Genomic DNA, 16,708 nt, shown 5'->3' on the forward strand with positions numbered 1-16,708 from the left:
GGTGATGTGTAACCCAGGTGATGTGTAACCCAGGTGATGTGTAACCCAGGTGATGTGTAACCCAGCTCTGCTGTGGCGTGTAACCCAGGTGATGTGTAACCCAGGTGATGTGTAACCCAGCTCTGCTGTGGCGTGTAACCCAGGTGATGTGTAACCCAGGTGGCGTGTAACCCAGCTCTGCTGTGGCGTGTAACCCAGCTCCACTGTGGCGTGTAACCCAGGTGATGTGTAACCCAGCTCTGCTGTGGCGTGTAACCCAGCTCTGCTGTGGCGTGTAACCCAGCTCTGCTGTGGCGTGTAACCCAGCTCCGCTGTGGCGTGTAACCCAGCTCCGCTGTGGCGTGTAACCCAGGTGATGTGTAACCCAGGTGATGTGTAACCAGCTCTGCTGTGATGTGTAACCCAGCTCTGCTGTGGCGTGTAACCCAGGTGATGTGTAACCCAGGTGATGTGTAACCCAGGTGATGTGTAACCAGCTCTGCTGTGATGTGTAACCCAGGTGATGTGTAACCCAGCTCTGCTGTGATGTGTAACCCAGGTGATGTGTAACCCAGGTGATGTGTAACCCAGCTCTGCTGTGGCGTGTAACCCAGGTGACGTGTAACCCAGCTCTGCTGTGGCGTGTAACCCAGGTGACGTGTAACCCAGCTCTGCTGTGGCGTGTAACCCAGGTGACGTGTAACCCAGCTCTGCTGTGATGTGTAACCCAGGTGATGTGTAACCCAGGTGATGTGTAACCCAGCTCTGCTGTGGCGTGTAACCCAGGTGATGTGTAACCCAGGTGATGTGTAACCCAGGTGACGTGTAACCCAGCTCTGCTGTGGCGTGTAACCCAGGTGACGTGTAACCCAGCTCTGCTGTGGCGTGTAACCCAGGTGATGTGTAACCCAGCTCTGCTGTGACGTGATCACATTGGCTAAACTGATAACTTACAAAATGTAAAAACAGGCAGAGAGACATGTATTACAGAGAGGCAGAGAGACATGTATTACAGAGAGGCAGAGAGACATGTATTAGAGAGGCAGAGAGACATGTATTACAGAGAGGCAGAGAGACATGTATTACAGAGAGGCAGAGAGACATGTATTACAGAGAGGCAGAGAGACATGTATTACAGAGAGGCAGAGAGACATGTATTGCAGAGAGACATGTATTACAGAGAGGCAGAGAGACATGTATTAATTCATTCATTCACACAAGGAACACACAGACCTGTCATTCGCAGTGCGCAGCCTGTCAGTGGCAGCGTCCCAGATAACAATTTATAATCGGTCAACAGCTTATTTTGCAAAACAATTTAAATATCAAACCTGTCCCGAATAAATAATTGGCGGATTTTGGCAGGACGATAATTCACAATTGGTGTGAAGGACTTCATAAACAAAGACGTGGCTTCTGTTTATTTATTTCTTCCTAATTATTCGGTCGAAAACATCAGACTTGGTGAGAAAGGGCCTTTAGTGAAAATAGGCCTTTTACAAGATGAAATCATGACAGGAGCGTTTGATTCTTATTAAAAGACTGTCTGCTTTAGGAAACTAGAGAATCAGAATGGACATATAGACCTATAGAGAAAACCAGTGTTCACACTGCACCACCCCCTGTAAAAACACCAGTCAATCAAAGCCACCAGTGTATGTCAAGACACAAGAGCAAATACTCTTTCCTTAAAACCTATTAAAAAACCTCGGCCTACCTTAGGCTTTCCCGAAAGTAGGCTACAAGATAATGAATTGACAAGGACAGTACGCAGGGAGACAGCTATGATATAGTATGAAGATGAAACTGACGATCATTCAAATAGAAACAAGTACAGGCAACATGTCCATAGCCTATTTATCAGCATAGATTAGTCTATAGATGATTAACAGATTCCATATCATACCATGCCTGGAGGGATAGCATTGTCTATTTGACACAACATTAGCGTATTATAGGGCTCAGAGCCAGAACCTTGTCGACTGCTGTTGAATAATTAAATGAATAAATCAGACACACCCAACCTGTTTTAAAAGACCGCTTTATTTATTTACTTGCAAGCAATGAACATGTGCATTGCATAAAAGAACGTCCACACATCAAAGACTGAAGTGCCACAGCCTGTAGCACTTCCACATGCATCTAGCCAATTAGCTGCTGGAGCATCAAACCACAGCTGGAATGAGGAGACGTAGAATGCTTAATAGACAGACCTCAAAATTTGCAAAACTATTGGTTATAATCCTTAGTAAGCAATCGCGATATTAGGTCACGTTTATCTAGATGGAAAATAAAGTTGATAAAAAAGTAAAAAATGTATGTATGCCTATTGAAACTGTTTTGACAGGTTTTTATTTTCATGGCAGCACTCATCCATAACCGTCAGTTACTCAGTTACCGTCACAGACCCAGCATCTCACACACACTGTTGTTACCCAAACACAGACCCAGCATCTCACACACACTGTTGTTACCCAAACACACACACAAAGGTCTCAGTTAGACAGTTACCGTCACAGACCCAGCATCTCATATACACTGTTGTTACCCAAACACAGACCCAGCATCTCATTCACACTGTTGTTACCCAAACACAGACCCAGCATCTCACACACACTGTTGTTACCCAAACACAGACCCAGCATCTCATTCACACTGTTGTTACCCAAACACACACACACTGGTCTCAGTTAGACAGTTACCGTCACAGACCCAGCATCTCACACACACACTGTTGTTACCCAAACACAGACCCAGCATCTCATACACATGGTTGTTACCCAAACACACACACACACACACACACACTGCTCGCTCACACTCACTGGTCTCACCCAAACACACTGCTTACTCACTGGTCTCACCCAAACACACTGCTTACTCACTGGTCTCACCCACACACACTCATCCACACTGGTCTCACACACACTCATCCACACTGGTCTCACACACACACACACACACTCATCCACACTGGTCTCACACACACACACACACTCATGCACACTGGTCTCACACACACACACTCATCCACACTGGTCTCACACACACACACACACACACATCCACACTGGTCTCACACACACACACTGGCCTCACACACACACACACACACACACACACACACTCATCCACACTGGCCTCACACACACTCATCCACAATGGTCTCACACACACTCATCCACACTGGCCTCACACACACTCATCCACACTGGCCTCACACACACTCATCCACACTGGCCTCACACACACTCATCTCACACTGGCCTCACACACACTCATCCACACTGGCCTCACACACACTCATCCACACTGGCCTCACACACACTCATCTCACACAGAGGCGGGCGGCTTGTTGATGCTGATGCTTGTCCTCCAGCCTCATCATTACAATGAAATATTACATCTACCATATTATCCCTGAATAAGTAAGCAACCATTCACACCACTTCATTTAAGAGGGTTAAATACACACCAGTGAATGATTAAAACATGAACCCCCCTGGTGGTAACAGCATAGCCCCAGTTCATTAAGTAGAAAACATGGAATCCATTTTATATACGTTAGGCTACATTGGGGTTCATTAAAGAGGCTGTTGAAATATTGAAGGTGGAAACGGCATGTAACCAGTCCAAACCAAGCTAGAGGGAGGGAGAGAGAGATGGGAAACCAGTCCAAACCAAGCTAGAGGGAGGGAGGGTGGGAGGGAGGGAGGGGAAACCAGTCCAAACCAAGCTAGAGGGAGGGAGTGAGGGAGGGGAAACCAGTCCAAACCAAGCTAGAGGGAGGGAGAGAGAGATGGGAAACCAGTCCAAACCAAGCTAGAGGGAGGGAGGGAGGGAGGGAGGGAGGGGAAACCAGTCCAAACCAAGCTAGAGGGAGGGAGTGAGGGAGGGGAAACCAGTCCAAACCAAGCTAGAGGGAGGGAGGGAGGGATGGGAAACCAGTCCAAACCAAGCTAGAGGGAGGGAAAGAGGGAGTGAGGGAGGGGAAACCAGTCCAAACCAAGCTAGAGAGAGGAAGAGAGAGATGGGAAACCAGTCCAAACCAAGCTAGAGAGAGATGGGAAACCAGTCCACACCAAGCTGGAGGGAGGGAGGGAGGGGAAACCAGTCCACACCAAGCTAGAGGGAGGGAGGGAGGGATGGGAAACCAGTCCACACCAAGCTGGAGGGAGGGAGGGAGGGGAAACCAGTCCAAACCAAGCTAGAGGGAGGGAGGGAGAGATGGGAAACCAGTCCAAACCAAGCTAGAGGGAGGGAGGCGAAACCAGTCCAAACCAAGCTGGAGGGAGAGATGAGAAACCAGTCCAAACCAAGCTAGAGGGAGGGAGGGAGGGGAAACCAGTCCAAACCAAGCTAGAGGGAGGGAGGGAGGGAGGGGAAACCAGTCCAAACCAAGCTAGAGGGAGGGAGGGAGAGATGGGAAACCAGTCCAAACCAAGCTGGAGGGAGGGAGGGAGAGATGGGAAACCAGTCCAAACCTAGCTAGAGGGAGGGAGGGAGGGAGGCGAAACCAGTCCAAACCAAGCTGGAGGGAGAGATGAGAAACCAGTCCAAACCAAGCTAGAGGGAGGGAGGGAGGGAGGGAGGGAGGGAGGGAGGGAAAACCAGTCCAAACCAAGCTGGAGGGAGGGAGGGAGGGATGGGAAACCAGTCCAAACCAAGCTGGAGGGAGGGAGGGAGAGATGGGAAACCAGTCCAAACCAAGCTAGAGGGAGGGAGGGAGGCGAAACCAGTCCAAACCAAGCTGGAGGGAGAGATGAGAAACCAGTCCAAACCAAGCTAGAGGGAGGGAGGGAGGGAGGGAGGGAGGGAGGGGAAACCAGTCCAAACCAAGCTGGAGGGAGGGAGGGAGGGATGGGAAACCATTCCACACCGAGTGAGGGAGGGAGGGAGGGATGGGAAACAAGTAAAAACCAAGCCAGAGGGGGGGAGAGAGAGAGATGGGAAACAAGTCCAAACCAAGCCAGAGGGGGGGAGAGAGAGAGATGGGAAACAAGTCCGAACCAAGCCAGAGGGGGGAGAGAGAGATGGGAAACAAGTCCAAACCAAGCCAGAGGGATAGATGGGAAATAAGTCCAAACCAAGCCTGAGATGGGACCAGTCCAAACCAAGCTAGAAGGGCGAGAGATGGGACCAGTCCAAACCAAGCTAGAAGGGGGAGAGATGGGACCAGTCCAAACCAAGCTAGAAGGGCGAGAGATGGGACCAGTCCAAACCAAGCTAGAAGGGGGAGAGATGGGACCAGTCCAAACCAAGCTAGAAGGGGGAGAGATGGGACCAGTCCAAACCAAGCTAGAGGTGGGAGAGATGGGACCAGTCCAAACCAAGCTAGAGGTGGGAGAGATGGGACCAGTCCAAACCCAGCTAGAGGTGGGAGAGATGGGACCAGTCCAAACCAAGCTAGAGGTGGGAGAGATGGGACCAGTCCAAACCAAGCTAGAAGGGGGAGAGATGGGACCAGTCCAAACCCAGCTAGAGGTGGGAGAGATGGGACCAGTCCAAACCAAGCTAGAGGTGGGAGAGATGGGACCAGTCCAAACCAAGCTAGAAGGGGGAGAGATGGGACCAGTCCAAACCCAGCTAGAGGTGGGAGAGATGGGACCAGTCCAAACCAAGCTAGAGGTGGGAGAGATGGGATTGTCCCTCAGAAGGTGTGTGGTAATATCGCAGTACCAAAACATCATGATACTCACGATAAACATTTTAGAATACCGTAGTACCGTTTCATATGATACTACCAACTTTTTCAGCCCTATCGACCCAAAGAACCTGCTGGCGCCTGTTTATAAAGTCAGTTTGGTTTATAAATTCAGTTGAATTGAAGCAACAGCCTCAAGGTCTCTTGTATGTTCAGGTCCAATCATATCCACATGAAAGTGAAGTGGATATCACATGACAGCTGTAATCAGCCATCCTCATCCCTACCAGCCCTCACGCCTGCTTCTCTCCGTCCACCCTTCACACGCGTCTATTTCGCCTTCATTTTATTTTGGGATATATCATTTAGCAGTGATGGCGAGCAGGGACCCAGACAAGTTTGTTACATGAGAGCAGAGCGAAAAGCGAGCAATGTTGATACATTGTATAATTTCATCGCCTGTTATAATTAAGAGCACAGATCAGACGGAGTAGACTGTGCAAGTTCACTGTCATGCTGCCTCAGTGTCAAGAGTGAAAATGGAGCACAGGCATGCCTGCAGCTTTACAACAAAGAAAACGGCTTGTTTCTAGACTAAACAGTTATAGAAATATGACCCATGTTACCAGAGGTCTTGTTTCTAGTCTAAACGGTTATAGAAATATGACCCATATTACCAGAGGTCTTGTTTCTAGTCTAAACAGCTATAGAAATATGACCCATGTTACCAGAGGTCTTGTTTCTAGTCTAAACAGCTATAGAAATATGACCCATGTTACCAGAGGTCTTGTTTCTAGTCTAAACAGTTATAGAAATATGACCCATATTACCAGAGGTCTTGTTTCTAGTCTAAACGGTTATAGAAATATGACCCATGTTACCAGAGATCTTGTTTCTAGTCTAAACAGCTATAGAAATATGACCCATATTACCAGAGGTCTTGTTTCTAGTCTAAACGGTTATAGAAATATGACCCATGTTACCAGAGGTCTTGTTTCTAGTCTAAACAGCTATAGAAATATGACCCATGTTACCAGAGGTCTTGTTTCTAGTCTAAACGGTTATAGAAATATGACCCATATTACCAGAGGTCTTGTTTCTAGTCTAAACGGTTATAGAAATATGACCCATGTTACCAGAGGTCTTGTTTCTAGTCTAAACGGTTATAGAAATATGACCCATATTACCAGAGGTCGTGTTTCTAGTCTAAACAGTTATAGCATCGATTATATGCAACGCAGGACAAGCTAGATAAACTAGTAATATCATCAACCATGTGTAGTTAACTTGTGATTATGTTAAGATAGATTGTTTTTTTATAAGGTAAGTTTAATGCTAGTTAGCGCTTTACCTTGGCTCCTTGCTGCACTCGCGTATCAGGTAGTCAGCCTGCCACGCAGTCTCCTCGTGGAGTGCAATGTAATCAGCGTCCAAAAGTGCAGATTACCGATTGTTATGAAAACTTGAAATCGGCCATACCGATTAATCGGTCGACCTCTAGTAATGATCTTGCTGTTAAATCAGCTTCTTGATATGCCATACCTGTCAGGTGGATGGATTATCTTGGCAAAGGACAAATGCTCACTAACAGGGATGTAAACAAATTTGTGCACAACATTTGAACGAAATAAGCTTATTGTGAATATAGAACATTTCTGGGATCGTTGATTTCGGCTAATGAGACACGGGACCAACACTTTACATGTTGCGTTTATATTTTTTGTTCAGTGTATATCAAAAATCTATTTCTTTCTGGTGCTCCTTAAATTCTGTTTGGTGTCTAACGTTTTAGGGAGACAGTGTGTCTTAACTGAAGAGTAAAGAAGGTTTCATGCAGTATTATCCCCCTACTGACACGCGGATCAAAATGTTGGTATCGTGACAAGCCTAGTGTGTGTGTGTGTGCGTGTGTGCGTGTGTGTGTGTGTGTGCGTGGTAATGAATTATATAAAATCCTGAACAAGACTGACAAGGGGAAAATACTTGAAGAAATGGAAAGACACCCGTTGTTACCACAGAGACAAAAACAAGAGAGAAAAACACGAGTCTAGTGGTCAGACAGGCTCCCGTCGACCACCAGACAATACACTGAGGCCGGGATTTGTCTGCATTGCACCTTTTAAAAGAAAATGTTCCCGCGCTCACAGAGGTGACATTCACCATAAATGCTGCATATGTCGGCCCAATCGGAAATGACCTTTAAATGGCACATTGTCCAAATCCCCGATAGCACTGAATCCCAGCCAGAATCTAAAGCAGGGATTTCAGATCCTCCTCTCTCTGTCACATAACTGTCAGGGTAGACAGATTCAACTTCAACAAGAAATCATTTAAATACGTTATGTGCTGCTGCCTGTGGCGAGGCAAGACACTCCCAAGAATGTCATATAGACATTCCAATTAGACACATGGGACCACAGCCCAAAGAACTAGAATTCTATTCCTATGCCACAGCCTCAAGTTCTATTCAGAACCCAACCCACAGACATTCTAACACCACACACAGGCATCATGCTTCTAGAATATTCTGAACATTCTGATTCTATAGACAAAGACATGCCTATAGAATGTTTACCATCTTTTCTCCTTCTCCCATCAGAAGCTGTTCCACTGCCCACCAACCAATCAGCAACTAGCTAGGCCATACAGTCACAGCCTCTCCATCCTCAGAAGAACCCAACATCTGATCTGTGAGAGACCACTCATGTTCTCCTGTCAGCTCGATGTCAGCTATGATTAGCTAGCTGAGAGGGGCCAGGGGTCAAGTACAGCAGCACTATGTTGAGCTTCAGGGACAATTACAAGGGATGTTTCTCATCTCATCTCCACTCGATCCCTTGCATGCCATCTCCTTGCGTCCTTCTTAACCGTATTGGAGGATAAGTCCAAGGTCCCTTCCCTCGGAACTTCTCCAATAGCCTATGTTTTGAAAAAGGAGGCGAAGTGAGAGGGTGCGAGGCATGAAGGAAATATAAAGAGAGAAAGAGCCATGGTCTTTGTCCACAAAACCAGCAGTCTATTGTGCTGCCAAAGGGATCAGTCAGAATACACATCACTAGCTGGTGGTAATATTTCCTCCTCTACTGGCTCCAGGTATAACACTGTTGGGGGAGGTGGTATTTTTATCACACACTTCCTTGGCAACAACTTACAGATAATTGTATTGCTATTCTTCATCTTCACACCCACAGATTTCACATAGAGGAACACTGCTCCATTTGTCTACACATCTCCATCACTTCTCTTTATGATTGAGAAAAGATAACTCTGGAGTGGAGTAAATGTTTGAACAATAAGGAGGAGAGGGTGCGTGCGTGTGAGTGCATGCGTGTCGCCTGCGCGGGCCTGTCTGGGCGCCTGGTATTGACGAGGGTTAAATCAATGTGAGCCTTGGCTTTCAGAAATGTTCCAGCCCACACACCTTAAGTTGTACAGCAGCAGGAGGAACACTGCCAGCATTCTGTTTATCAGTCTAACACAAACCAGAAATAAAATCCAGAACATTCTGACGTAGTCACACACACAGCAAACAGGTCCTGTCAATGACACGTCTCAGTATCCTGTCTACCCTTCAATGTTTGCTGCTGTCTCTCCCCCTAACCCAAACTTGTAGTCTGCTATATTCCGTCCCACCTCCTATACACTCTCTCCCTCCAACACGGTCGTTGTGGATGGGCCCCCCAAAAAATCCTGAATTAAAATAATGATTGTGCCTTTAGACAAAACAAATGAAAAACAAAATTATTTAAGATGTCTTTAGTGCATCAATAGTCTAGCCAATACCATGATGGCAAAAAAAACAACATTTGAGAGTGCGCTGAACCTGGTGCTAGATGGTGTACACAGCTGGAGGTTGAATGTTTGAAGGGGTAGACAGCTGGAGGTTGAATGTTTGAAGGGGTAGACAGCTGGAGGTTGAATGTTTGAAGGGGTAGGCAGGTGGAGGTTGAATGTTTGAAGGGGTAGGCAGGTGGAGGTGGAATGTTTGAAGGGGTAGGCAGCTGGAGGTTGAATGTTTGAAGGGGTAGGCAGGTGGAGGTTGAATGTTTGAAGGGGTAGGCAGCTGGAGGTTGAATGTTTGAAGGGGTAGGCAGCTGGAGGTTGAATGTTGAAGGGGTAGACAGCTGGAGGTTGAATGTTGAAGGGGTAGACAGCTGGAGGTTGAATGTTGAAGGGGTAGACAGCTGGAGGTTGAATGTTGAAGGGGTAGGCAGCTGGAGGTTGAATGTTGAAGGGGTAGACAGCTGGAGGTTGAATGTTGAAGGGGTAGGCAGCTGGAGGTTGAATGTTGAAGGGGTAGGCAGCTGGAGGTTGAATGTTGAAGGGGTAGACAGCTGGAGGTTGAATGTTGAAGGGGTAGACAGCTGGAGGTTGAATGTTGAAGGGGTAGGCAGCTGGAGGTTGAATGTTGAAGGGGTTGGCAGCTGGAGGTTGAATGTTGAAGGGGTAGACAGCTGGAGGTTGAATGTTGAAGGGGTAGGCAGCTGGAGGTTGAATGTTGAAGGGGTAGGCAGCTGGAGGTTGAATGTTGAAGGGGTAGGCAGCTGGAGGTTGAATGTTGAAGGGGTAGGCAGCTGGAGGTTGAATGTTGAAGGGGTAGGCAGCTGGAGGTTGAATGTTGAAGGGGTAGGCAGCTGGAGGTTGAATGTTGAAGGGGTAGGCAGCTGGAGGTTGAATGTTGAAGGGGTAGGCAGCTGGAGGTTGAATGTTGAAGGGGTAGGCAGCTGGAGGTTGAATGTTGAAGGGGTAGGCAGCTGGAGGTTGAATGTTGAAGGGGTAGGCAGCTGGAGGTTGAATGTTGAAGGGGTAGGCAGCTGGAGGTTGAATGTTGAAGGGGTAGGCAGCTGGAGGTTGAATGTTGAAGGGGTAGGCAGCTGGAGGTTGAATGTTAGAAGGGGTAGGCAGCTGGAGGTTGAATGTTGAAGGGGTAGACAGCTGGAGGTTGAATGTTGAAGGGGTAGGCAGCTGGAGGTTGAATGTTGAAGGGGTAGGCAGCTGGAGGTTGAATGTTGAAGGGGTAGGCAGCTGGAGGTTGAATGTTGAAGGGGTAGGCAGCTGGAGGTTGAATGTTGAAGGGGTAGGCAGCTGAAGGTTGAATGTTGAAGGGGTAGGCAGCTGGAGGTTGAATGTTGAAGGGGTAGGCAGCTGGAGGTTGAATGTTAGAAGGGGTAGACAGCTGGAGGTTGAATGTTGAAGGGGTAGACAGCTGGAGGTTGAATGTTGAAGGGGTAGGCAGCTGGAGGTTGAATGTTGAAGGGGTAGGCAGCTGAAGGTTGAATGTTGAAGGGGTAGGCAGCTGGAGGTTGAATGTTGAAGGGGTAGGCAGCTGAAGGTTGAATGTTGAAGGGGTAGGCAGCTGGAGGTTGAATGTTGAAGGGGTAGGCAGCTGGAGGTTGAATGTTGAAGGGGTAGGCAGCTGGAGGTTGAATGTTGAAGGGGTAGACAGCTGGAGGTTGAATGTTGAAGGGGTAGACAGCTGGAGGTTGAATGTTGAAGGGGTAGACAGCTGGAGGTTGAATGTTGAAGGGGTAGACAGCTGGAGGTTGAATGTTGAAGGGGTAGGCAGCTGGAGGTTGAATGTTGAAGGGGTAGACAGCTGGAGGTTGAATGTTGAAGGGGTAGACAGCTGGAGGTTGAATGTTGAAGGGGTAGGCAGCTGGAGGTTGAATGTTGAAGGGGTAGGCAGCTGGAGGTTGAATGTTTGAAGGGGTAGACAGCTGGAGGTTGAATGTTGAAGGGGTAGGCAGGTGGAGGTTGAATGTTGAAGGGGTAGGCAGGTGGAGGTTGAATGTTGAAGGGGTATGGGACGATAAAAAGTTTGGGAACCTCTGGTCTAGCCTTCAAAATTCTAGTAAATCACCTTTTGCGTTTGGACTGTATTATGCATTCTGGATGGACTCCAAGCGTTCTATCCGTGAGTCTGGGAGAGAGAACGTATAGGCCTAGGTGATGCCGTTGGATCATTGATTGTGCAGGGCAGCTTACCGTTAGCCTACAATGAGTGAATTTGAATAGCCTAGTAAGTAATATATATATATATATATATATATATATATATATATATATATATTCATAATTAAATAGGCTGACGCATTATCTTTAGCTACAGAATCTCACCGTCGTGCGTTTCTATCTCTCCTTCATTCCTTTCGAGGGTGCAGAGAGAGGACCCGTCAACAGTTTAACGAAATATGTTTTGTTGTGAAAACATGTTATTATTGAATGTTTGCATGACAATAACCAGGAGACAAAATGTCCTAATTGCCACAGCCGCACTCCAATCCTCACACCTGTCGGAGTGATGCAGAGTATAACAGACTGGTTCCTTCCAACCACACAGACCTGAACACCTCTGTTGATGCTTACCAAACATGACACTACGCAAGACTAATCAGAAAGGATAGAGCGAGCCAGACAATCATACAAATGTCATTGCCATTTCCCATCTCAATGACTGGAACGAATTACAAAAATCTCTGAAACTGGAAACACTTATCTCCCTCACTAGCTTTAAGCACCAGCTGTCAGAGCAGCTCACAGATCACTGCACCTGTACATAGCCCATCTATAATTTAACCCAAACAACTACCTCTTCCCCTACTGTATTTATTTATTTTATTTATTTTGCTCCTTTGCACCATATTATTTATATTTTAACTTTTAACTTTCTTCAAACTACAAATCTACCATTCCAGTGTTTTTCTTGCCATACTTTATTTACTTTGCCACCATGGCATTTTTTTGCCTTTACCTCCCTTATCTCACATCATTTGCTCACATTGTATATAGTCTTATTTTTTTCTACTGCATCATTGATTGTATGTTGTTTTACTCCATGTGTAACTCTGTGTTTTTGTATGTTGTCGAACTGCTTTGCTTTATCTTGGCCAGGTCGCAATTGTAAATGAGAACTTGTTCTCAACTTGCCTACCTGGTTAAATAAAGGTGAAATAAAAAAAATAAATAAAAATCTCCATTGATGAGCAACCATCACACGTTTTTGCATTTTTACCCAACACACACACACACACACACCTCCTTCCTTTACTGTCTCGTTTCTGTCTAACCTTGACCAGATTCAAACATCAGAGCCAGAGCAACAGACCTCCCCTGAGCACCATTACATACCCAGTTAGGCAAGAGCAGTGATTCCCCACTCCAGTCTTCCAGTACCCCCAACAATACACATCTTTACTGTAGCCCCGGACAAACACACCTCATTCAACTGATCATGGCTGTGATGATTCATTGACAAGTTGAATCAGTTGTGCTTGACCGTGGGTACTTGAGGACTGGAAGTGGAAAACAGACCGTGTTTGCAGACAGACTCTCCACTCCCTAAATCCCTGAACTGTCTCGCCTGCGTCCTCAAACCTGAGGACCACCGGAGAGGACAGAGTCCAGCTGTTACAGCTCACACACACTCAGCGCAGGTGTACTTCAAGGACATGCAAGTGCAGAGACCCCCGACAGACTCTCCCTCTCCGCTTACCTGCAGGATGCTCGGACGCCCATGGAGGGAGGTAGAGAGGAGGGATGCAGGTGGGGGCCAGAGACCCTCTCTCCATGCACCAAAAGAGGACAGGAGAGGGGAATGAGGAGGAGAGAAAGAGGGGGGTGAGTGTGGAGAGGTAGAAGAGAGCAGACGGTATTTGTTCAGAAAAAAAAGAGGGGAGAAGTACATGGAAAGAAAGAAAGAGAAGAGCACAGCAATGGGAAAGGAAGAGACGGGAGCAATGCAGAGAGAAGGATGAGAGAGGAGAAATCTGTGAGCATCAGTGTCACCACAGGCTCAGGCAAAGTAGAGCTTGACGCTGCTTCTCTCTCTCCCTCCCGCTCATTCACGCCCTCTGAGAAGAAATCTCCTTGGCTGTAGTCAGTGCCTGGCCCCACCCCCTCTCCTCTCTGCTTAGCTCTGATTGGTTGAATCAACCTCGCACTGCATTGCAGGTGAAGAACGCTCTCGCTTCCTCCTCCTCAGACCAAAACATCCACCGCTCTCATTCCACCCAGTCCCTCTTCCATTTTCCCTCTCTGCTTCTTTCAACACATTCTCACCATCTGTACCATCTCTCTCTATTCAAATCACTCTCCCATTTTCTCTTTCACTCTGTGTACACTCCTCTCTGTTTGGCTTTATCTGACTGCTTCTATCTTCTCTTGTCGTACTGTGAGTGAATTCATATATTACTCAGTAGGGATGTGATGAATGGAAACATTTTCTTAATGCTTAAAAATGTGTTTCCAGATAAGAACAATTTATTAGTATTCCACGTGAATTCACAATGCAGAATATGGTCCTATTGCGTAATGTCCACTAGGGGGCAATGAAGTTCTATCTACAGCAGCGAAAGGCTGAATCTAAAACCCAACACCTTGTCCCTAAAGGCGTCCGCATGCTTCCCAGCCAAAACAGTTTGGTAGAGTTTGTACATTTATTATGACATTGTGACGTTTTTTCCTCATTTTGTTGACATCTTTGTTGACATCTTTTCATAGAAAAATATCGCACCAAACAGTAAAATTGCACAACTAAGAACTCTTTGGCCAAAATATTGAAATGAACGAGATTTCTTGAGTTATCTTGGATTAATTCTGACCATTCTGAGGTAGTGTATACTGGCTACGGTATATTGACAAACCGTAGTATTGCCAATTTTTTTTATATTTTAACTGAATGTCTTTTAAGGGAGTATGAGAGCACAGTAGTTCGCTTCTGTTAGGAAAATGAGGCGCCGGACATTTGACCTGCAGCATTTTAAATTTACCGGCATTTGAGAAATGTATCAGACCCATATGCATTGGGTGCTTAACCTGATTAGGGTGACCACCCACAGTGCTCAGAATGACAGAAACCATATTTATATTATAGTAATTCATTAACAGAACCTGCAAGTCGAGGATGCAATGATGTGCGCTACTTCTTACCCAATTCTGATAGCCACTTTGAAGATGTTAGAATGACTGTCCACATTTACTTTTCCACAGTCAACAAGATGATTAACTTATAGCAAAATCACTAGCCTGTCAATCTACTATCCACCATAGTAGAAAAGTTTCCCTATTCTATTGGTCTGCTTGTCAAGAAAGAAATGGCCTATTCCAAACAGACCCTGGTACAGTTGTCGGACGATAAATCACAAATTCATTCCACCAGTAGGCCAAGCTGGACTACATAAAACATATTTCTTTTTAAAAAGCAATGAGTCTGATGCCACAGATCAGACGGCTAAACTATTATTTCTTAACATTATAAGTAGGGATGCACGATATATCGGTGAACATATCGGAATCGGACGATATTAGCTAAAAATGCCAACATCGGTATCGGCCAATGTCTAGTTTAACGCCTCGATGTGCAAAACCGATGCATATAACATGATGTCATGACGCCACATAAAATATTGCGCTAAACATGCAACACAACATTCCTAAACTAGCCCAGAATGTCTGCTGTGTGGATCGAGCAGTCATTTCAAAGAGTAACAAAATTTCAGCAAAACAACTCAAAAGGTGAAATCCATTAAAGCCAAGATAATGGAATTCATTGCCCTTGACAATCAACCGTTCTCTTTCGTGGGTGATGTTGGCTTTCGCCGACTGGTCGAGCACCGATACGTACATACTACCAAGTGCTCTATTTTTCCGAATTGTTTTATTTTTCAGACAGTAATGGCATCACTGCCATTAGCTTCACACCTGCCACAAACGATGTGTTTACAAATACCGCGTTGGTAATAAAGCATTATTTGTTCGACCACAACTTCTGGGGTACGTAGCTTTAGCTCAGTACCTAGCTAGCACCAATACAACCAGCCTGAAAACAATGACCAGTAGAACCTGCAGTCATTTTCATTATTCTTAGCGATGATTTAGGAATCCTTGTGAGTAAGTATTAGCTAGGTTGCCACTTGTTGTTTGCCAACTGAAATTGAACTTCAGTTCATGAAAACAAATAGGGTTAAGTTGCTGACTAGCTGTTGCCCAAAGCTAACGTTATAAGCAGCCAGCTAGCTTCATCTGGCTAGCGAGGCTCGAACGCACCGGGTTATGTGTTGTGAAGCTAGCCACAATAAGGATTAGGCACAATAATGGAATTTGCGGTTTGCCTTCAAAATAAAAAAAAGTGTGGCATAATTCTACTATTTGTATTCATTTGCATTACTGTCAATGACATACTTTTATTTTGAAGGCAAACCACAAATTCCAGTATGTCACGGTTTTATGTGACAGATGAAGATACCCATTAGAAATGCAGAAAGAGGGGAGATCTAATATGCAACAACTAGCATGGGTTGCTAATACAGTGCATTTCAAAAGTAACCAGACCCCTTGACCTTTTCCACATCTGAAATGATGCATGGCCATCATATTTCTAATGTTTATCATAGAAAGAATGCAGCCAGCTACATTTCCTAACATTTTACTTGAACTTAATCTAGCATTTTACTAGAGAAATATAGGCTACACCAAGAAAAGTAGCTCCACATCAATCACAGTACTGTCTGCTGATAGAATGACTGTTTGGGAATTCTCATCCAAGTGGAGAAGTGCAACTGAAACCGAGCAGAAATGACAAAAAGCATTTTAGATCTGCGTTTACAAAACGCAGCAAAATATAGCTTTTTTTCTGGGTTGAAGAAAGCAGAATTCTGCGTTAACGCGACCCCTGACTCAAAACATATTTAGAAAAGGGATTATTCAGAAACATAAAATTATGTAAAATACCGCCATACACGTAAAAACAGAAAAATATCATGATATATATATTTTGTCTATAGCGGCATAGCGCCCAGCTCTACTTGACAGATTCACTCTTCAGTCATAGACTAAAACATCCAATTAACACTCATTAAGAGCAGTCCCACTTTAGGCCACTCCATCAGGGCTTTATCAACAACTAGGCCCAATCAGCCATTAATCTGGTATTCATTTCTTCCATTAGTGGCTAAATAGATATCATGTAGTCTATGTCCAAAATGGCACCCAATATAGTGCACTACTTTTAGTAGTGCACTATATAGTATATAGTAGTAGTGCACTATATAGAGGGTCATTTGGGATGCACACATGCATACAGAATGT

At 45.6% G+C, this 16,708-nt stretch overlaps 1 protein-coding gene across 3 annotated transcripts in view; it reads right to left on the reverse strand.

Annotated features, from left to right (window-relative positions):
- The window catches only part of LOC115207366 (SRSF protein kinase 1), a 65,227-nt gene that overhangs the window by 27,217 nt on the left and 21,302 nt on the right, over nucleotides 1–16,708 (reverse strand). Inside the window, exon 1 of one of the 3 annotated variants that reach the window (XM_029774390.1) lies at nucleotides 13,116–13,372. The exons of the other annotated variants lie outside the window; for them this stretch is intronic. Within the exon in view, the coding sequence (XP_029630250.1) occupies nucleotides 13,116–13,138 (23 nt within the window). The 5' untranslated portion in view covers nucleotides 13,139–13,372. Of the gene's footprint in view, nucleotides 1–13,115; nucleotides 13,373–16,708 lie in introns of those variants that run through there. 3 annotated transcript variants of the gene reach the window in all.

This window comes from Salmo trutta, chromosome 14, assembly GCF_901001165.1.
Source record: "Salmo trutta chromosome 14, fSalTru1.1, whole genome shotgun sequence".
Taxonomy (NCBI): Eukaryota; Metazoa; Chordata; class Actinopteri; order Salmoniformes; family Salmonidae; genus Salmo; species Salmo trutta.